This window comes from Nicotiana sylvestris, chromosome 6 (assembly GCF_000393655.2).
Source record: "Nicotiana sylvestris chromosome 6, ASM39365v2, whole genome shotgun sequence".
Classification (NCBI taxonomy): Eukaryota; Viridiplantae; Streptophyta; class Magnoliopsida; order Solanales; family Solanaceae; genus Nicotiana; species Nicotiana sylvestris.
Window position 1 is genome coordinate 187,182,640 of NC_091062.1, and position 22,791 is coordinate 187,205,430.

At 39.0% G+C, this 22,791-nt stretch overlaps 1 protein-coding gene across 1 annotated transcript; it reads left to right on the top strand.

The window, feature by feature from the left end:
* The first annotated feature begins 19,580 nt into the window (after positions 1-19,580).
* On the top strand, positions 19,581-22,434 carry LOC104238078 (uncharacterized). Its single transcript, XM_009792355.2, has 3 exons — positions 19,581-20,443; positions 20,969-21,218; positions 21,934-22,434. The coding sequence occupies exons 1-3, from the start codon at positions 19,665-19,667 to the stop codon at positions 22,123-22,125; spliced, it is 1,221 nt and encodes a 406-aa protein (XP_009790657.1). The 5' UTR covers positions 19,581-19,664; the 3' UTR covers positions 22,126-22,434.
* Positions 22,435-22,791: the final 357 nt, after the last annotated feature.

Sequence of the window (22,791 nt, forward strand, 5' to 3'; positions counted from 1 at the left end):
GGTCCAAATTCCCTAGGTAGTCCCCGAGGCGAACAATAATTATCTATCGACTTCGGGCACTAAGGTCGGTGTAAAGTCGGCCACGAAGTCAGCCAAAATTTCAGATTTTATGCCAATTCGGGGTCGATACTTGATATCGTACCCGCCAATTTCGACGGCTCATTTGGCCAACCGACTCGATAACTAAAGCTTGTGTGTGATGCTCCTCGGTGGGTAAGAGGTTACGACACATATGTGGTGATATTGAAAGTACGTTTTCAACTTTCTAGAGGGGCTTAGCAAACCGAGCGCCAATTTTTCTATGTGAGGATACCTTGTTTCGGACTCGCCTAGAGTCCTACTGACATAGTAAATAGGGAATTGCGTACCTTCCTCTTTCCGGACTAAAACTTCACTTACCGCCGCCTCTGAAACCGCTAGGTAGAGGTACAATTATTCATCTATCTTTAGAGTTTGGAGCAGGGGGACTCGAGAGGTATCGCTTGAGTTCTTCCAAAGCTAGTTGGCATTCCGGGGTCCAGGAAAAGTTATTCTTCTTCTTTAATAGTGAGAGGAATCGATGGCTTTTATCTGAGGACCTCGATTTGAACTGGTCCAAGGCGGCTATACGCCCAGTCTGCCTCTGAACGGCCTTGACGTTGTCCACCACAGCGATGTCTTCTATGGCTTTGATTTTATCGGGATTGATCTCGATCCATCGATTGGGTACCATGAACCTAAGGAATTTTCCAAATCCAACCTCGAATTTGTACTTTTCAAGGTTCAGATTCATATTGTATTTCTTAAATATTTCGAAGGCTTCCTACAAATATTTCAAATGGTCCTCTGCTCACAAGGAGTTGACTAACATGTCATCAATATGTACTTTCATTGATTTTCCTATCTGATCTTATAACATCTGGTTTACTAGGCGTTGATAGGTGGCACTAGCGTTATTTAATCTGAATGGAATTATGTTATAACAATAGGTGCCGAACTTAGTGATAAAGGAAGTTTTTTCTTAATCACCTAGTCTATCCGAATTTGATTGTAACCGGAATAGGCATCAAGAAAATTGAGTATCTCATGCTCGACCATCGCGTCGATCACCCAATCGATGTTAGGCAAAAAAAAGAATCCTTAGGGCATGCCTTGTTCAGATTTTTATAATCTACACATATTTTTACCTTATTTCCTTTCTTAGGTACTATCACTACATTGGCTAACCAGTTCGGGTAATTAACTTCCCGAATGGATCCTATTTTAAGGAGTTTAGATACCTCGTCCTCGATGAAAGTGTGCTTGACTTCGGACTGCGGTCTCCTTTTCTGCTTAATCGGATGAAACTTCAGGTCCAAACTCAGCTTATGAGTGGTTACCTCTGGTGGGATCCCTATCATGTCAAGATGGGACCAAGCGAAATAATCTATGTTAGTTATAAGAAATTCAATGAGTTTATTCTCGAGCTTGGGAGTTAACCCCATGCCCAGGTATACCTTTCGTCGGGCAGGTGTTCGATCAATATGACTTGCTCCAGCTCCCCGGTCATCGATTTGGTGTCATCGGAATCATCGGGAGCAATGAATGACCTAGGAACCCCGTAATCATCCTCTTCGCCTACTCCTCGGTCTTCTGGTTCGGTCGGGTTCAGTAACGGTGATTGTTATTTAATTTCTTCCTTCCTAGTCAGCTCTGTGTTCTTCGATGTCGGGATCACGGGCACTGGGATCACCTCGTCATCCACGAACATTTCTTTTGCGTTCGGCTACTCTCTGTATACCATCTTAATCCCTCCCGGCGTAGGGAAATTTAGTGCATGGTGCAGTGTTGAGGGTATTGAACTCATGTTGTGAACCCATGGCCTTCCGAATAAAGCATTATACCCCATGTCCCCTTCGATCATGTAGAGTTTCGTATCTTGAATTGTCTTGGCGGTATTCACTGGCAAGGTTATTTCTCCCTTAGTAGTTTCATATGCCATATTAACTCCGTTCAACAGCCGGACAGCCGGTACTATTTGATCTTGTAACCCAAACTGCTCGACGATTCTCGATCTGATGATATTGGCTGAGCTGCTTGGATCAATCAACACACGTTTAAACCGAGATTTGTTGATAAGTATGGATATCACCGCTGCATCATTTATGAGGCTGTACAATGCCTTCGGCACCCTCGTCACTAAATGAAATGGTTCCCTCCGGTATGTAATATCGGGTGCACTTTTTCCTCATGATGGATACTTTAGTGAACTTTATTATCGGTCCCTAGGGGACATCAACCCCTCCAATGATCATGTTTATGAAATGCTAAGGTTCTTCTTGTTCGATCTGTTTGTTGGAGTCCCTGTTTCTGAAGTAGTTTTTGGCTCGATCAATCAGAAATTCTCGGAGATGCCCGTTATTGAACAGCCGGGCGACCTCTTCTCTCAACTGTCGGTAGTCTTTGGTCCTATGGCCATGAGTGCCATGATATATACACATCAGGTTGGGATCCCTCTAGGTAAGGACGAACTACAATGATCAAGCTAGTTGGTTTCCTTGATGCACCAAAAAGCTGATACAATGTTGGCTGCATCGACGTTGAAGTTATACTATGATAATCTTGGTGCTTCCCTCCCTCCGAGTGCATTGTCAAAACCATTTTTGCTCATCAGGCCTTGGCTATTGGGCCCTCGATCGCTTTTCTTTCAGTTCCTTGTAGAGTTGCGCCCGGACCTATTTCCTCTTCGATCTGCACTGTATGGTTGGTACCGATCTCGTACCGGCCTTGATTCATGATCGACGACTCTCTTAGGCCTGTCGTCGGTTCTAATGGGATAAACAAACCCAGAAGGGGCTCCGAGTTGGTCGTCCTCGACTTTGACTTTTGACGGGTACTTGTTGTGGACGTCGGCCCAAGTTTTGCTTCAGTTGTTGCGAAGCCAAGGAGCTTCGGGAGTTAAGCCCCTGGGTGAATTCCTGAACATCCCAATCGTCTTCAACCGGAGGTAAATCCATTCATTTTATTTGAAATCTTGACATGAACTCCCTGAGCATCTCGTTGTCCCTTTGCTTAACCTTCAAAAGATCTGATTTTCTAGTCTCGACCTTGATGGCCCCGGCATGAGCCTTTACAAATGCATCTGCGAGCATAGCGAACAAATAAATGGAATTTGGGGGTAGGTTGTGGTACCATGTCATTGCTCCCTTTGACAGAGTTTCCCCGAACTTCTTTAATAACACTGACTAAATCTCATCGTCTTCCAAGTCGTTACCTTTGATAGTGCACGTGTAGGAGGTCACATGCTCATTAGGATCTATGGTTCCATTATATTTTGGAATATCGAGCATACGAAACCTCTTTGGGATTGGCTTTGGTGCCATGCTTGGAGGAAAAGACTTTTGGACAAATTTTTTGGAGTCCGGGCCTTTTAATATCGGGGGCTCTCCTGGGATTTGATCGACCCGGAAATTATATGTCTCCAACTTCTTGTCGTTAGCCTCAATTATATTTTCACCTGACTCCACCCATTTCGTTAATGCTTCAAGCATTTTCATCACTTCGGGACTGACATCGGGTTCAGCTCCACCCGGCCTTTCCGCAATCTGCTTATTTTTTCGGGTGATTTCTCGAGATGGTTCGAGCTCAACTTTGCTGGGGGCGCGGCTTTGATTTTGCAGCTACCCTATCGTCGCCTATTGAGACTATAAAATTTCAAAAATCACTCATAGGCTGAATCCGTCGCCTTCGCTGTCAGGTGCTCATTGAGTCGTTGGTCGGGCTCCTCCACGATGCTGTTCTCGGGGTTGGTAGGCAGGTTGGCGTTTATGGCCACATGAGAGTTAGCATCTACTGAATCTGCAACTGGGGATCCATTGGGATTAGCATGGGGCACCTTATTTCTAAGCCCTAGAATGTTATTTTCGCCATGATGGCCAGACTCAGCCTTGACGTTCAAGTGAGCAGACTGAGGATTTGAAATTTTAAACTGACTTGAAATTGGGACCTTAAAAGAACAAGTGTAAAGTAGAGTGTGTTATGGAGATTTGTATCAAACTACCACTATTATTCTTAATCCCACGGTGGGCGCCAAATTGTTTACCCTTAAAATGGATAATAATTAAATTTGTATGTGGTTATAAGGATATGTGGATTGATTCAACACAAGTAATCGAGAATATTAGATAAACGAATTAAAGATAAGATAACTAACCAAACTAGTTGTGACTTTGAGTCTGGGCTCAGATTTTAGCTTAACAATAATTTTGTGCTCGACTGGACCCCCGATTAGAAGCTAAATACGTATGAAGAACTATGATTAAAATAAGAACCTTCCAATAGCTAGAAGAGAAATAATTTTATATTACCTTGATATACGTGTTACAATATGTGTATTGAATAAAAAACATCCCCTTTATATAGTAGAGTGATGGTAGGCTATACTTACATATTTTAGTCGCTTATTACACTCTAATTTACTGTACTTTAATTGAGTTTGAGCTTTAATCGCTAGTGTTTTGCACTAATTATGTGTTTTATGCCTTGTAGGAGTGATTCCGAGCTATGTAGATGTTATGGAATGAATTCAAGTAATTTTGGAGTTTTGAAGTCTGAGTAAAAGCCCAAGAGATTAAGTTGGGATCACATTCGGGGGTCAATGACCAAGCTTGGATATCAAAAACGCAAGAAAAATCTGTACTCAAAGAAAGTCCCACAACCGCGGCATGTGGGGCAGCGCATGGCGCACCGAGGCTACCCAATTTTCCTAAAGCTTGTTAGAACAAGCTCTCTAAAGTTTCCCACAACCGCCCCGCATTGCGTGCCACCCCATACGGTGCGTCTGTGCAATATTTACAGAGTTATTTTCCCAATTCTCGCAGGAAAAGGTGTTTTCGTTTAGGCCCAACCCTACTTAGTATAAATATATGTAAAAATGATATATTATGGACTTTTGACATATCTAAGACCTAAGGAGGCTAAGGAGGAGGTGGAAAAGCAAAAGCACAAGGAATTCATCATTCAATCCTCACTCAATACAAGAGTTTGGATCGTTTTATGTTTTTTCTTATATTTGTGATGAATTACTCCATATCCATGGAGTAGTTCTCTTTAGGGTTTGATGGATTTGGTGTCTTCATACTTGTTTGTGGATAATTAACTCTAGCATTTATGTATCGAGTCATTTTGGATGTTTTAATCATTGCATCTATATTCATTTATTAATGTAATCAAGAGAGGCATAACTTGTGATATTATTGCATTATATTTTGTTGGTTGAAGTCATTAATTCTTCTTAGTAATCGAAAGAGGCTAGTTGAATTGTTGATTAAACTTAGTTAGGAGGATAATTGAGAGAGGTTCTCCTAAAGACCAATCCACTACGAATTCTTGCATATTTTCATGTACTTAAAATTGGTTCATCTTGTGAGGTTGAAACTTAATCGAGAGAGGAGATTCTACTAAATAATTGAACTAATAACCAAGTAAGTTCGCGAGACTCACTTGAACATGAGAAGTGAATTATTTAGAGTTAAATCTCAAATATTTATCTTGCACCTATCCTATCAACCCTATCTTCTCCCAATTGATAACTTCCTTTGCTTATTACTTTTGTTGATCGTCATTAGTCAATAGTTTAGACTCTTAGTTAATTTTAGTTTTAACTCACATAAACCTCAATTGTTGATCATTTTGGATAGCAATCTAGCTACAAACTACGACAATATTATTTAATCCAATCCATGTGGATACGATATCTTAATTTACTATATTCGACTAGCGAGCATATTTTAGTGTGTGTTTCAAGCTCGTCAAATTTTGGTGCTGTTGCCGGGGATTGGCAATCAATAGTGTTTGAAATAGTTTGTAGTGCTAATTCAGGAATTAGGTTTCAGTTTTTCTTTTCTTTTCTTTTCTTTTCTTTTTTTCTATTATATTTTCTTTATTAGTTAACTTCTTTTCAAGATTTCTTTTGTAGTTCCTAACAAGTTGGAGAAGATACTGTAGATATTGAACTCTAAATGCTGTGAAGATGGAGTACCAACCAGCCTAAGAAAATGGTTGAAGAGTTAGCAGCTGAATATTATCAGCAGTTTGCTATGTGTTTTAAATGCGGTGGAAATCATCTATGGGTTGACTGTCAAGCAGGTAGGTATTCTTCCTATTGTTCATATTTTGAACAGTGTCACTATGTTTCCAGTTTGTATAGGTATGAAAATTCATATGGGCACAATCTTGACTCTCGTTGGGATGAATATCCTTATTATGACTGAAAGAAAAGCGAAGTGAGACAACCACCTCAAGGGGAGAATGGTAGTTTAGCAGAGCTTGTGTATAAGTTCATAAATAAGGTGGAAGACTTTACACAAGATTATGAAGCCATTAATGACCTAACAATGCAAGTAAGTCAAATAGTAAATACACTTTCAGAAAGCTCATTGCGTTGTGATGGTAAATATATAGAGGAGATACCCTACGAGAATGAGCTACTGAAGAGGACGAGTATCTACAGAGGGATATTTTCAAGGTACAAGAGGACTCTGATTCAATGAAGATGATTGAGAATAAGGTTGTGGTTGAGTGTGAAGAAATGGAAGAAGAGTTCAAAACTCCATCCACCTTTCCATAATAGAAGAGAATGAGAAACAAATGGTCTTGAACATACCATAGGAATATTCACTTGACCTTTCTTCTTTGGTTTCTTATTCTAACCTTGATCATGTGGATTTTATTTTTGGGGATTTACAAGAAGATACATGGATTGATCCTATGAAAGAATGCAGGAACAAGTCGAGGATGATCATAAACGAGCAATTTACAGCTCAAGATGAGGACAGGAAAGAAAGAAAGGAGCGGGTCTTGCAAAAATACTTAAGTTTAATGAGCTCCATAGAGAATCCCAAGGAGCGAAAAAGAGTAAGGATTTCATAATTAGGGGTGGAGTTCATAAGTTCTTGGAAAAGAAGAAAATTCAGGGAAGTTTCCTTTACCTCTTGCTTTTTAATTGTGTGTCATAGGGACATACAACAACCTAAAGTATGGGGTGGGGGAAATTTGTATATTGTATGTATATTAGTTTTAGTTTTCTTTTTGTTAGTTGTAGTTAGTTAGAGATAGAAAATATTTTTTTTAAAAAAACATAAAAAAATTAAAAATTTAAAATTTTTTGATTTTTCCCGACGATGGATATCATCGACAAGTTTCTTGATGGATTAAAGTCGAAAGAAAAAAGACAAAAAGATTTTCTTTTGTTAAGCAGCATAATAATTCTCCCTTGGTTTTTCTCTGTGCCGCGATTCTTTTTCAAGAATTTTGTTCGAAATGGGTGTAGTTAGTTTTTATTTTTGTTAGGAGTAGGAAATATTGTGTTATGGTTTGAATGGAAGTCAATATATCTTGACTCTGTTATAATTTGAGAATAATGAGTGTTTTAGTTGTGACACTTAGGCTCAGTTTTTGACTCTTGTATAAGTACCTTAAATATGATCTTAACGTTGCTTAACTGCTTTGACTAGAGTGTCTAGATAATCCAATATTGAGTGAGTTAAGTGTGATGTGTGTGTGAGGTTTTGTATTATTCTGTGCATTGCATTTGATGTCTAGAACTTGCCTCGTGTGTTTGCAAAACGAAATAGTAGTCTTGTTCAGTCTTGGAAGTGATATAGACATTTCTTTGTTGAGCTAGTTATATGCTACTACCCACCTAATTGTTATGTATCTTAGTTAACCTTTTTGAGCCTGTAATCCTATTTCTTTGGCAACCACATTACAAGCTTTACCCATTTATTTGAATTGACCATCTATTTGAATCTTTCACCTCCCGTGAGCATTTGAAATTGTTATGAACTTTGTAAAAGTTAAAGTGTGGGGTGGTTGGTTTGGTTTTTGAGTGGAACTAATGAAATAAGGAGAAAGGTGCACTATTTTGAAAAAGTAAGAGCCACTTGAATTGAAAAACAAAGAAAAAAATAGTTGTATTGTTGTGAAAAATATTCTTTGCTAGTGGTGACTCTTGATGCATTTGTGCTTAAAGAAATAGGAAGTTAATGTATGTTGATGTGAATGTGGAGTTATGATTTGACATAAGTGTGGGGTTTGAACGGTTAAATATATGTATAAAAGTGTTTAGGGAGATGTAGTCACTCTTATATCCAAATGTATCCTACTCATCCCGCAGCTTACATTACAACCAATTAAAGTCATACTTGATCCTTGACTGAATGAGCTCAATTAGTAGAGTAGTATACTACGGGCAAGCCTATGGTTCATCTTTTGTGGCATATGAATGTTGTTTCTGAGAGTGAGTAAATTCTTTCTATCTTGAGTTCCTAATTGTTCTTAAATTTTATTGTGTGTGGAACTGCTCTCTATTATTGTGTGAGGGCACTTGATTCATGAAGGGAAGTTAATGTCGTTGACCTCTATGTTAGAGTAAGTGAGCAGGTTGTGAATAATGCGTGGTTCTTTTGAGTTAAATCTTGAGGTGAAGATGTTACACTATTATGCTTAATCTATTTTAAATATTCTTGGTGTAATTGTTACATTTCGTGTTTTCGTACATTGCAGTTTTGTCGTAAGTTAATTGACGTAATCTCGGGAATGAGATTATTTTAAGGTTATAGGCATTTATGTTATTTATAACAGGCGATAAGTAAGTGGCGTGAAGGTTAAATGGCAAACGAATCAAAAAAAATGAGTTTCGTTGAAGGTTGTCAATTTGGGATATAATACGATCCGAGCTATAATATCTGGTATTTATGGACTAGTGCCATACAAGGTACCCCATGTCCATGATAGTAGGGTACATAAAGTATGTTAAAAGTGAATAGTATTTTAAGTAATTTGAGATAATTTTTAATTATGTGGGTAATTGGTTAATTATTAATTAATGGGAGATTAACTAGTTAATTAAGGTGTGGGTAATTAATTAAAGACTTTGGATAAGACTAAGGAACCCCCCCCCCCAACAACGTGGCAGCACACCATCCCCATTTAGTGACTCTTAAATTATGTTGAAAGGTGGCACATTTAAGAGGGTTATGTGATACCAAGTCTTACAAAGTGGAGCCCACATCACCAAGACTTAAAATCTTTAAATTCACAAAAATAGAGATGTTTACATCTACTAAGCTTTCTAACGGATGAAGCTCCCAAAACCAACAATTTTAAGGGATTCCTTACCTTATTAAGGTAATTCTAAGCTTACAGATGGATTTCAAGCAATTTGTTTGAAACATCATGATACAATAAAGAGTGAGATTTGCGATTCAAAGGGAGTACGGTGCAATCTTTCTCAAGAATATTATACGAATTTGTCCTTACTTTGATCCGCCGTTACGTGATTTGTCGCAATTGACGTGTGTTAGATGGATTGTTAAGAGAATCGGCTCAGGTATATTAAGGCTATCCCTTCTTTCGTTTTGGCACGATCCATACGATACAAGCGACAGGAGCAAATGCACAACTTTCATAAATGACTCTATTCATAGAATTACTAGGGGTGCCTATGTTCTTGATTTCCCATGTGAATTATCATTATATCTTCTGTTCATGGGTCTCAGAAAAATACGTAGTTGATAAAGTTATCCGAAAGGTATACTAATCTTATAATATTCTGAGAAAATCTTATTAACGCATTTCTTATGCATTTCTTTCATTTATACATGTACATTCACCCATGACCAGATGACGTTATATACATGTATATTATATGTATATGGGATGTGGGAAAAGGTTACCGCGTTATATACGCACCACCACCTGATCAGTTGGTATATGTCGATAATATTGACCACAGTGGCTGAGATGATATAATAGGATGCCCTCAGAGGCTGGATGATGTTATGTACACCTATATCTACGCATGATACGACATTTATACGCATGTGCATAACATTATAAATGTTTCAGGGTTTACAAAGTTATTTAGACTTACAGGAAAAATTCTTGTATTCCATATTTTATCTTTGTCTCTTATGTACTGATTTTCATGCCTTACATACTCAGTACATTATTTGTACTGACACCCTATTTCCTAGGGCCTGCATTTCATGCCCGCAGGTGCAGAGACAAGTTAACGATCCCCCTTCTTAAGATCCTTCATCAGCGAGAGCTAGTGTGCTTCATTTGATCCGGAGCTGCTTTGGACTTTAGTACGATATGTTTGTATACATATATGGGTATGACGGGGCCCCGTCCCGTCCTTGTACAATTGTATATTCTATTAGAGGTATGTAGAAATTTATGTATAGTTGGATAGTATGTGGCCTTGTCGGCTTCTATTTTTGGATATATAGTTGTCTATAGCAGCCTTGTCAGCTCGCCCTACCGTATTCCGCATGTATATGTATATATGTCTTTTGGTCAGATTTCCCCCACGTATGTTATTCTCATAATTCAGCAGGTTATTGACAGATGTTATTCATGTTTATAGCTTAGATGCATGCTTAAGGGTGTTCGATAGGTAGGACTGGGCAGTCGTCCTGTCCCATCGGTTTGGGTCATGACAAAAGTAGTATTAGAGCAGTTCTATCCTAGGGTTGTCTATGGACTGTGTCTGGTAGAGTCTTGTTTATGGGTGTGTTGTGCACCACACTTATAGATAGGAGGCTACATGAGATATAGGATGTTATTGTCCCTTCTTATCTTAGATCGTGCGATATAAGAATTCATGTTCCTAACGATATGCTATGTTTTCAGCGATGCCTGCGAAGACTACAGCCACCAAGAAGGGCAAGTCTGTGGCTGGTGAGACTACTAGTCAAGCGCCATAAGTTACCAGTGCTCGGGGGAAGTCTCATAGTTAGATTCCACCTCAGACCTCACATACCCCGCCCTCTCTAGAAGAGCTCCGAGGGGAACCAGCTCCAGCGCCCGCCCTGTATATCCAGCTCTTCATCCAGATGCACCGGGTCAGAAAATGAGAGATGTTATCCAGCTATTAACTCGATTAGTAGCCGCACATGATCATCGTCAGGAAGTAGGTATTGATCATGCAGATAGGTCCATCAGTGCGAGGGTTCGTGATTTCATTAATTTGGACCCTCCGGTATTCACTGGGGTAGATCTAAACGAAGACCCTTAGGTATTTATCGATTGAACGCAGAGGATTTTGAGGGTAATAAAGGCCACTACGACTGAGTTAGTTGAGCTAGCTTCCTATAGACTCCAAGATGTTGTAGTTAATTGGTACGAGTCTTGGAAATTTTCCAGAGGTGAGGATCCCCTCATGTAGTATGGCAGGAGTTTACAGAGACTTTTCTTCGTCATTATCTGCCACCAGAGCTTAGACGGGCCAGAGTTGATAGGTTCTTGACCCTTCGGTAGGGTAACATAAGTGTTTGGGAGTACAGTCTTCAGTTTGATTCATTGGCTAGGTATGCTCCCACTATTGTATCTAATATGGCGGACTGGGTCCACCGGTTTGTGATGGGGTTAGAGCCGCACTTACTTAACGATTGTATATCGATCTCACTTCAACCAGACATGGATATTTCTCGTATTCAGGCATACGCTCAGGGTGTAGAGGAGCATAAGCAGAAGCAAAGGGCCGACCATGAGCATGATAGGGCCCAGAATAAGAGATTAATGTCTATGGGTCCTTCTAGTGAGTTTTAAGGTGGTGAGAGATAACAATACTCGAGGTATCTAGCACAGCCATCGGCTAGCGCACCCCCTCAGTTTGGCAATAAGAGATTTGATCGTTCCACATATTTAGGGCCTGGTTAGACTTCCAGGGCCTCAAGTTCTTAGTATAGGGGTGAGTCAATTTAGATAAGGCCGCCCTTGTGACGATGTGCCCAGTGTGGTAAGCAGTATGTCGGGCAGTTCCGTATGGGGTTGAGTGTTTGTTATACTTGTGGTTATCCTGGCCACGTTATGAGGGATTGTACGATGAGAGGTGATGCAAGCATAGCTCAGCTAGCGGGATTTGTAGCTGGTTGGACATCATCAATGCGCCCCCTGGGCAAGGTTCACAAGCACCAATCGGTCGTGGTAGAGGTAGGGGCAGAGCATCTAGCTTGAGCAGTCCTCAGAACCGCATTTATGCATTAGCATGATGACAAGATCAGGAGTCATCACCTGATGTTGTTACAAGTATATTATCAGTCTCCTCATATGATGTATATGCATTGATTGACCCAAGTTCCACCTTATCATATGTTACTCCATTGGTTTCTAGTAAGTTTGGAATAAAACCTGAGTTGGTTAAACCTTTTGAGGCGTCCACACCTGTTGGGGACCCAGTGATAGCTAGGCGAGTATATAGAGATTGTATAATAGTAGTTCATAGTTAATCTACAGTAGCAGACCTAATCGAGTTAGATATGGTAGAATTTGATGTTATAATGGGTATGGATTGGTTGGATTCTTGTCATGCCAACGTTGATTGTAGATCGAAGATGGTCCGATTCCAATTTCCAGGGGAGCCTATTTTGGAATAGAAAGGTAATACGGCATCGCCGAGAGGTAGATTTATTTCCTATCTCAAGGCAAGAAGGATGATCAGAAAGGGCTATATTTATCACTTAGTTCGGGTTCAAGATGTGAAAGTAAAGTTACCAACCATTCAATCTATCCTTGTGATTAATGAGTTTTCCGATATTTTTCTCGATGAGCTTCCGAGTTTTCCGCCAGAGCAATAAATTGAGTTTGCTAATGACATATTACAAGATACTCAACCAATATCCATTCCTCCCTATAGAATAGAAACCGCAGAGCTAAAAGAGTTGAAGGAACAACTAAGGGACTTGCTTGAAAAAGGCTTTATCAGACCTAGTACATCACCGTGGGGAGCACCTATGTTATTTGTGAGGAAGAAAGATAGTTCCTTACGGATGTGTATTGATTATAGACAGTTGAATAAGGTAACGATCAAGAATAAGTACCTGCTCCCGAGGATTGATGATTTATTTGATATGTTGCAAGGTGCCAAGTGTTTCTCAAAGATAGACTTGAGGTCCGGGTACCATCAGGTAAGGGTTAAGGAGAAAGATATTCCAAAGATAGTATTCAGGACCAGATACGGGCACTTTTAGTTTCGTGTTATGTCATTCGGTTTGACCAATGCCCCAGCAGTATTCATGGATTTTATGAACCGTGTGTTCAGACCCTTTTTAGATCTATTCGTAATTGTATTTATTAATGATATATTGGTGTAATCTTATTTAGTGACTGATCATGCATATCATTTGCGTACTATGCTCAGAGTTCTACAAAAAGGGAAGTTGTATGCAAAATTCTCTTAAATATGAATTCTAGTTGAACTTTGTAGCTTTACTTGGGCATATTATTTTGGGTGAGGGTATCCAGGTTGATACACAAAAGATTGAGGCAGTAAAGACTTGGCCTATACCCACGACACCAACGGAGGTTCGCAACTTTCTCAGTTTGGCAGGTTATTACATGAGATTTATAGGGGGATTTTCTTCTCTTTCGGCATCATTGACAAAGTTGACTTAGAAGAGCTAAGTTTCAGTGGACTGATGCTTGCGAACAGATTTCCAGGCATTGAAGGATGGACTAACTTCAGCATCGGTTCTAACACTCCCAAAGGAATCCGATGGTTATGCTATCTACTGTGACGCTTCAGGCATTGGATTGGGTTGTATACTAATGCAGCATGGTAAGGTTGTAGCTTATTCTTCTAGATAACTAAGAAAGCATGAGATGAATTACCCGACCCATGATTTAGAGTTAGCCGCGGTGATTCATGCACTAAATATGTGGAGGCACTACTTGTATGGCATTCATGTTGATATCTATACGAATCATAAGAGCCTTATATCTTCAAGCAAAAGGAATTGAATTTACGCCAAAGGAGATGGTTGGAGCTACTTAAAGACTATGACATTGATATTTTATACCATCCGGGGAAGGAGAATGTAGTAGTCGATGCCCTTAGTTGTAACTATATGGGTAGCCTATCATATTTACAGCCAGAGAAGAAGGGGAATAGCCCATGAGATTCATCACCTATCTAGTCTTGGAGTTCGATTATTAGATTCAAGTGATATCGAAATTACTGTTCAGGACACGGCAACATCCTCTTTAGTAACTAAAGTGAAGGAACACCAGTATGAGGATCATGTGTTAGCTCATTACAGGGATATAGCCCCTTAGAGGGAGAGGACACCATTTGAGATTATAGGAGAAGGGGTCCTCAGATATCGAGGACGATTATATGTCCCTAATGTTGCAGGGTTGCGCCAGCAGGTAATGGGAGAGACTCACTATTCTCGTTATTCTATCCATCCAGGAGAAACAAAGATGCATCATAATATCAGGGAAATATATTGGTGAGATGGAATGAAAAAGGATATAGCAGAGTTTGTTGCTCAGTGCCTTAACTGTCAGCAGGTTGATTGTTGATAAACTTACAAAATCAGCCCATTTTCTGCCTGTAAGGACTACATATTCCGCAAAGGATTATGTAAGGCTTTACATTAAGGAGATAGTATGAATCATGGTGTCCCTATATCTATTATCTCGGATACAAGAGCTCAATTTACAGCTAATTTCTAGAAATCTTTCCAAAAAGGATTGGGGACTCAGGTAAGTCTTAATACAGCATTTCACCCCCAGACAGACAGACAAGCTGAGCGTACTATTCAGACACTGGAGGATATGTTACGGGCTTGCGTGATAGACTTCAAGGGAAGCTGGGATGATCATCTGGCACTTATGGAGTTCGTGTATAATAATATCTATCATTCCAGTATTCAGATAGCTCCATACGAAGCTTTTTACGGATGGAAGTGTAGGTCGCCTATAGGATGGTTCGATGTTGGGAAAACTAAGTTAGTAGGACCAGAATTAGTACAATAGGCAATCGAGAAGATTAAGCTTATACAGGAAAGGCTATTAGTAGCTCAAAGCCATCAAAAGTCTTATGCGGATAATCGACGATGAGACTTAGAGTTCCAGGTTGACTATTGGGTATTCCTAAAGGTATCACCGATGAAAGGCATTATGAGGTTCGAAAAGAAAGGGAAACTTATCCCTCGGTACATTGGATCATATAAGATCATACGCAAGGTAGGCCAGGTAGCATATGAGTTAGACTTGCCTTCTGACTTGGAATCTGTACATCCAGTCTTTCATGTGTCAATGCTCCATAAATGTATCGAAGATCCTTCCAGAGTTGTGTCAGTTGATGATGTTTAGGTCACGGAACAACTATCATATGAGGAAAATCCCATTGTTATAGTAGACAGACAGGTTCGGAGATTGAGGACTAAAGATGTAGCTTCGGTGAAAGTACTTTGGAGAAACAATAATGTGGAAGAAATGACTTGGGAAGCCGAAGAAGACATGAAGTCTAAGTATCCTCACTTATTTCCTCTTCCAGAGAAGGATCCAACTAAGAAATCACAGCCCTAAGGTATGAGTATAGATTCTTGTGTTAATTATTTTCACTAGTCGTGTCAGGTCGTTGTCGTGATTGATGATTGTGGCAATATGTGAGTTGAATTATTGAGTTCTCTACATGAAGGATTTATAGTATTACTGCTACAAAGGTGACTCTGCCAAAATTCATATAGATCCTGGGGAGTTAAACATTCATGGACGAATGTTTCTAAGGGGAGAAGGATGTTACATTTCGCGTTTTTGTATGTTAAAGTTTTGTCATAAGTTAATCGACGTAAGCTCGGGAATGAGATTATTTTGAGTTTATAGGCATTTATGATATTTATAACAGGCGATAAGTAAGTGCTGTGAAGGTTAAAGGGTAAACAAATCAAAGAAAATGAGTTTCATTGAAGGTTGTCAATTTGGGATATAATACAATCCGAGCCATAATAACCCGGTATTTATGGACTAGTGTCATACAAGGTACCCATGACCATGATAGTAGGGTACATAAAGTATGTTAAAAGTGAGTAGTATTTTAAGTAATTTGAGATAATTTTTAATTATGTGGGTAATTGGTTAATTATTAATTAATGGGAGATTAACTAGTTAATTAAGGAATTGGTGGGTAATTAATTAAAGACTTTGGATAAGACTAAGGAACCCCCCCCCCCAACGTGGCAGCACACCATCCCCATTTAGTGACTCTTAAATTATGTTGAAAGGTGGCACATTTAAGAGGGTTATGTGACACCAAGTCTTAGAAAGTGAGGCCCACACCACCAAGACTTAAAATCTCTTTAATTCACAAAAATGGAGATGTTTACATCTACTAAGCTTGCTAACGGATGAAGCTCCCAAAACCAATAATTTTAAGAGATTCCTTACCTTATTAAGGTAATGCTAAGCTTACGGATGGAGTTCAAGCAATTTGTTTGAAACTTCATGATACGATAAAGCGCAAGATTTGCGATTCTAAGGGAGTACGGTGCAATCTTTCTCAAGAATATCATACGAATTTTCCTTACTTTGATCCGTCGTTACGTGATTTGTCGCAATTGACGTGTGTTAGATGGATTGTTAAGAGAATCGGCTCAGGTATGTTAAGGCTATCCCTTCTTTTTTTGGCATGATCCATACGATACAAGCGACACGAGCAAATGCACAACTTTCATAAATGACTCTATTCATAGAATTACTAGGGGTGCCTATGTTCTTGATTTCCCATGTGAATTACCATTATATCTTCTGTTCATGGGTCTCAGAAAAATACGTAGTTGATAAAGTTATCCTAAAGGTATATTAATCTTATAACATTCCAAGAAAATCTATTAACGCGTTTCTTATGCATTTCATTCATTTATACATGTACATTGACCCATGACCATATGATGTTATATACGTGTATATTATATGTATATGGGATATGGAAAAAGGTTACCACATTATATACACACCACCACTTGATCAGTTGGTATATGTTGATGATATTGACCACAGTGGCCGAGATGATATGATAGGATGCCCTCAGAGGCTGGATGATGTTATGTACACCTATATCTATGCATAATACGACATTTATACACACGTGCATGACATTATTAATGTTTCAAGGTTTACAAAGTTATTTAGACTTACAAGCGGAATTCTTTATTCCATGTTTCATCTATGTCTCTTATGTACTGATTTCATGCCTTACATACTCAGTATATTATTCGTAATGGCGCCCTATTTCTCGGGGCCTGCGTTTTATGCCCGCAAGTATAGGTAGATAAGTTGACGGTCCCCCTTCTTAGGATCCTTAATCAATGAGAGTTGGTATGCTTCATTTGATCCGGAGCTGCTTTAGATTTTGGTACTATATGTTTGTATATATATATGGGTATGACGGGGCCCCGTACCGTCCTTGTACAATTGTATATTCTATTAGAGGTATGTAGAAATTTATGTATAGTTGGATAGTATGTGGCCTTGTCGGCTTCTATTTTTGGATATATAGTTGTCTATAGCAGCCTTGTCAGCTCGCCTTACCATATTCCGCATGTATATGTATATATGTCTTTTGGACAGGTTTCCCTCACGTATGTTATTCTCGTAATTTAGCAGTTTATTGACAGATGTTATTCATATTTATATCTTAGACGCATGCTTAAGGGTGTTCGACAGGTAGGACTCGGGTACTCGTCATGGCCCATCGGTTTGGATCGTGACGGTAATAAGTTAGAAGAGTTGATGAATAAGGTTGTGTCTAAATGAAGTGTAGTTTGATTGCTCGAGGATGAGTAATGGTTTGAGTTTGGGGTGTTGATGGTAGGCTATAATTACGTATTTTAGTCGCTTATTGCACTCCAATTTACTGCACTTTAATTGTGTTTAAGCTTTAATCGCTAGTGTTTTGCACTAATTGTGTGTTGTATGCCTTGTAGGAGTGATTCCGAGTTATGTAGATGTTATGGAATGAATTCAAGTGATTTTCTTTGAAGTCTGAGTAAAAACCTAAGGGATTAAGTCGGGATTGCGTTTGTGGGTCAAGGACCAAGCATGGATATCAAAAACGCAAGAAAAATCCGTACTCAGAGAAAGCCCCACAGCCGTGACACATGGGGTAGTGCGTGGCGCGCCGCGGCTGCCTAATTTTCCTGAAGCCTGTTAAAACAAGCTCTCTAAAGTTTCCCAAAACCGCCCCGGTGGTGTGTCGCCCCATGCGGCGCGCCTGTGCAAATTTTACAGAGTTATTTTCCCAGTTCCCGCAGGAAAATGTATTTTCGTCTGGGCTCGGCCCTACTTAGTATAAATACATGTAAAAACAGCATTTTATGGACTTTTGACATATCTAAGACCTAAGGAGGTTAAGGAGGAGGCGGAGAAGCGAAAGCACAAGGAATCAATTAATCAATTCTCACTCAAGACAAGAGTTTAGATCGTTTTATGTTTTTCCTTATATTAGTGATGAATTACTCCATATCCATGGAGTAGTTCTCTTTACGATTTGATGGATTTGGTGTATACTGGTTTGTGGATAATTAACTCTAATTTTTATGTATTGAATCGTTTTGGATGTTTTAATCGTTTCATCTATATTCACTTGTTAATGTAATCGAGAGAGGCATAACTTGTGATATTGTTGCATTATATTTTGTTGGTTGAAGTCATTAATTCTTCTTAGTAATCGGAAGAGGCTAGTTGAATTGTTGATTAAACTTTGTTAGGAGGATAATCGAGAGAGGTTCTCCTAAAGACCAATCCACTACGAATTCTTACATATTTTCAGGTACTTAAAATTGGTTCATCTTGTGAGGTTGAAACTTAATCGAGATAGGAGTTTCTACTAAATAATTGAACTAATAACCAAGTGAATTCGCGAGACTCACTTGAACATGAGAAGTGAATTATTTAGAGTTAAATCCCAAACATTTATTTTGCACCTATCCTATCAACCCTATCTTCTCCCAATTGATAACTTCCTTTGCTTATTACTTGTGTTGATCGTCATTAGCCAATAGTTTAGACTCTTAGTTAATTTTAGTTTTAACTCACATAAACCTCAATTGTTGATCATCTTTGATAGTAATATAGCTACAAACTACGATAATATTGTTTACTCCAATCTCTGTGCATATGATATTTTAATTTACTATATTCGACTAGCGAGCATATTTTAGTGTGTGTTTCAAGCTCGTCATAGAGGAGTTTTACTCCTAGTACAATTCTAAAAGGGTAAAATTCCTCCCTGTACACCAATCACTGATACATCGAGCGAGATCCGTGTCGTGATATCCGGTCGGGTGCGGATATCACGGCCCTCTGTTAGTCGTGTGCAATTGTTTGTAATGCTTTCCTAGGTCTTGGAACTCGTTCGAGGTTCAGGGGATGTTGACTTGCCGGGCCCGGTGGCGAGCATCCCGTTCCGGCCTCGAACCAAAGAGTTCTCATATTCGGTCTCTATCTCATACACTCACCGAAATGTTGACCCCAAGTTTACCCGTATACGTATACAAACTATAATTGCAAAAATAATAAATTATAAACTATCTTCAAAATTACCTTGACTAAAAAAATCCAATCTGTGAGCTTCGACAGGGAGAAGAGAAGAACCAGAATTAGCGAAAAAAGGAATAGAAAATAATACTAACAGTACCTCGTCTAAACACCATTTTTTAAAAATACCACTGAACTATTGGAAATGAAAAACATTTACCTTTTGTTTTGGTTTTTGTGCAATTTTACCCCTCCAAGTTAACGGTGCCAAAACAACTCAAGCCCATTTTCCAATTTTCAACAATCCTTTTTACTCCCTCTTCCTCTCCTCCAAAATTTCCTTTTAAATTCTGGCTGGTAATAACACCAGAAAAAACATGTATTCTACCCATGTCACCTCCTTCATCTCCACCCCTTTTGTTACATTAAAAAACACGCACACACACACTAAAGTTCTTCATCCTAAGCTATGCACCTCAACTCCAAGAATGTCACTTAACCAAAATCCGAACACCAATCTCATAACCACCATTACTAAGCTTCTATGGGGTCAATCCCTACCACCCCAGCTCCTCATCTCCACCGTCCGTTCCACATGGTCCACCACGTGGCACCTCATGATGTCTCAGCTCGCTCCATCCGACCCAACCGGCTCCTACACCCGACCCACTTCTCAATTTCGTATAAATTCTAACCCCAAATTCTCCAAAAATCTCCACCTTTACGTGGGTCTGCCTTGTCCTTGGGCCCACCGAACTCTAATTGTCCGAGCTCTTAAGGGTCTAGAAGATTCTATTCCGGTCTCCATTGCTTCTCCGGGTATCGACGGGTCATGGGAATTCCGGGTTCATACTGACCCGAATAAGGGTAAGCTTGTTCCGGGTTTGGATAAAGCCAATGGGTGTAAAACTTTGAGAGAGGTGTATAAGCTGACACGTGGAGGTTATAATGGTCGGTCCACTGTACCAATGTTGTGGGACGTGGAGAGAAAGGAGGTTTTTTGTAATGAAAGTTATGATATTATTGAATTTTTCAATTCGGGTTTGAATGGAATTGCAGGGAATCCTGAATTGGATCTTTCACCAGCTGCATTGAAAGATGAGATTCGAAAATGGAATGAGATTATCTATCCCAACGTTAACAATGGTGTGTACAGGTAAATCCTGCCATTATGTTGTGTGTGTGTGTGTGTGTCATTTTGTAGAAAAGAGTTTGAATTCTTTTTCGTTTTTAAAGTTACTCCCTCCGTCTCATTTTATGTGATGGTGTAAGAATGAGCATGAATTTTAAGATTTTGATTTTACTTATATATTATGTTTGTGATAATAGAAGAAAATGTAGAAGTAATGGCTAAAAGTTGATTCGACAAAGAATACATACCAAAGTTTGAATTTTGATCTTAAAAATTGCGAAGTTCATATAAAAACTGGAATGGTATGACATTTTGGGTCGTCAAATATGTAATAATGTCACGTAAATTGAAACAAAGAGTAAATCATTTCTAGTCAGTTTGTGCGCACTTAAACTAATCTATTAAGGAATCTTTTCCAATCTACAAGCACATGTACTGAGTAAACCTGCTCGCCAAGATTGAGTGAATGGAACTCGTGCTGGGTGTGGACTATATTCTGTTTGGTTGTATAGTTGAAGTAAGTTGTATGCCTTTCTTGAATATTTATAGGTGTGGATTTGCACAAAGTCAAGAAGCATATGATAAGGCAGCAGAAGGGTTGTTTAGAACATTGGAGATGTTGGAGGATCATTTGGGGGGATCAAGGTATTTATGTGGGGATGTTTTGACACTTGCAGATGTATGCTTGTTCACTACTTTGATTCGGTTTGATGTCGTCTACAATGTGCTCTTCAAATGCACCAAAAAGAAGCTCATTGAATTTCCTAGCCTTCATGGATATCTCAGAGACATTTATCAGGTACTAAAATCTCTTTCTCGCATATGTTCAATAGAAAAAAGAGCCCTTTGAACATAGTGTCTCGATCGAGGACAGCCTTGTGCACAAGATATCCCGCGCTCACGCAGGGTCCGGGGAATAGCCGCATCCCAAAGAGTGCGATGTAGACAACCTAACTTAATGTAAGCATTAGTGACTGCTTCCTCGGCTCGAACCTGTGACCTATAAGTCACATGGAGATAACTTTACTGTTGCCCCAAGGTTCCCCTTCTAATATAATTAATTTAAACATTTATAACATTAACGGTTCGGGATATTGTTGTGGTAAATCGTCAGTTAGTCTGGCAGCTAAGGGTGTGGCCTAGCATTTGTTGGTAAAAATCATGGTAGAACACGGTTCAAGTTCTCGTCGAGACAAAACACAAAAGGTGATTTATCCCATTTGCCTAAGCTTGGTGGATAGTGTTACTCGGCATATGATGGTGGGAAATAGTAGGTAACTGGTGGAATATTCGAGATGTACTACGCACTTTGGTTCGGACACCATCGTTATCAAAGACATATATATAATCTTTTAGCCTGTTTATTATTTATAGTACTTAGTAATTTGAACTATTTATCAAAAAGAAAGTACTTAATCACTGGAACTAAGGATGATAAACCAGATGATTAAGAAGTGGCAAGTTTGCAGCAGAGTAAGCTTGTAGGATAACAGTGAGTTTTAACTGTTGAACAGATACCAAAGGTTGCAGAAACTTGCAATATGGGGCAAATGATGGAAGGTTACTACAATATTCTGTTCCCATTGAATCCAGGGGGTATTAAGCCTCTCATGCCTAGTGGTTGCGAGGATGAAGTACTCTCCACGCCGCATAATAGAGGCTCCCTACAATCGGAGGCAAAAGTTGTGCAGCATTCTATTTCTTAAATTCATGTTTTGAGATGGTGTGCTTACCTGACTACCTTGGTTAGTTTTAGACAGAGACAAGTCGTGGTGACATTACACCTATATCTATTCATAAGTCTAAATGTAGTGTGTGTGTATATATGTATTTGTTATGTTGTACAACCATATGTACAGAGTTCCCATGTACTTGTTGTCGACATAGGAGAAAACAACCTCTGCAAGTTTTTGTCCTCCCGGTTTGTATCAAGTTTTGCCAATCAAAAATATTTATCTTTTGTATTCTGTTGATATTAGATTATTAGTTAAGAGCTGAATGTTGCATAGTTGTCATTTTGCTGTCTTGCATTGTTAATCCCTCTGTGTTTCCGTCTCCATTACTTTTCAATTCGAAGATATAACTTATTTTTCCTCATTTAATTTGTTAGTTTTATTTTGTCTAGTGTAACAATTAGTTTTGATGATGTCTCCAACAAGTTTTGTTAGCAACGTCCGACCGTGAAAATAAACAAACAACAAATTTTGTCTACGACAATATGTTGAAAGAACCCATGTAAAAAAATTGTTACCCACATCAAGTGTTTACACCAAATCAATAAATAGATGAATATATGTATATTTTTTACATATACTTTTCACTTAATCACGACTACTTTTTACCTTTAATATACTTCATATTCGTAACCATGA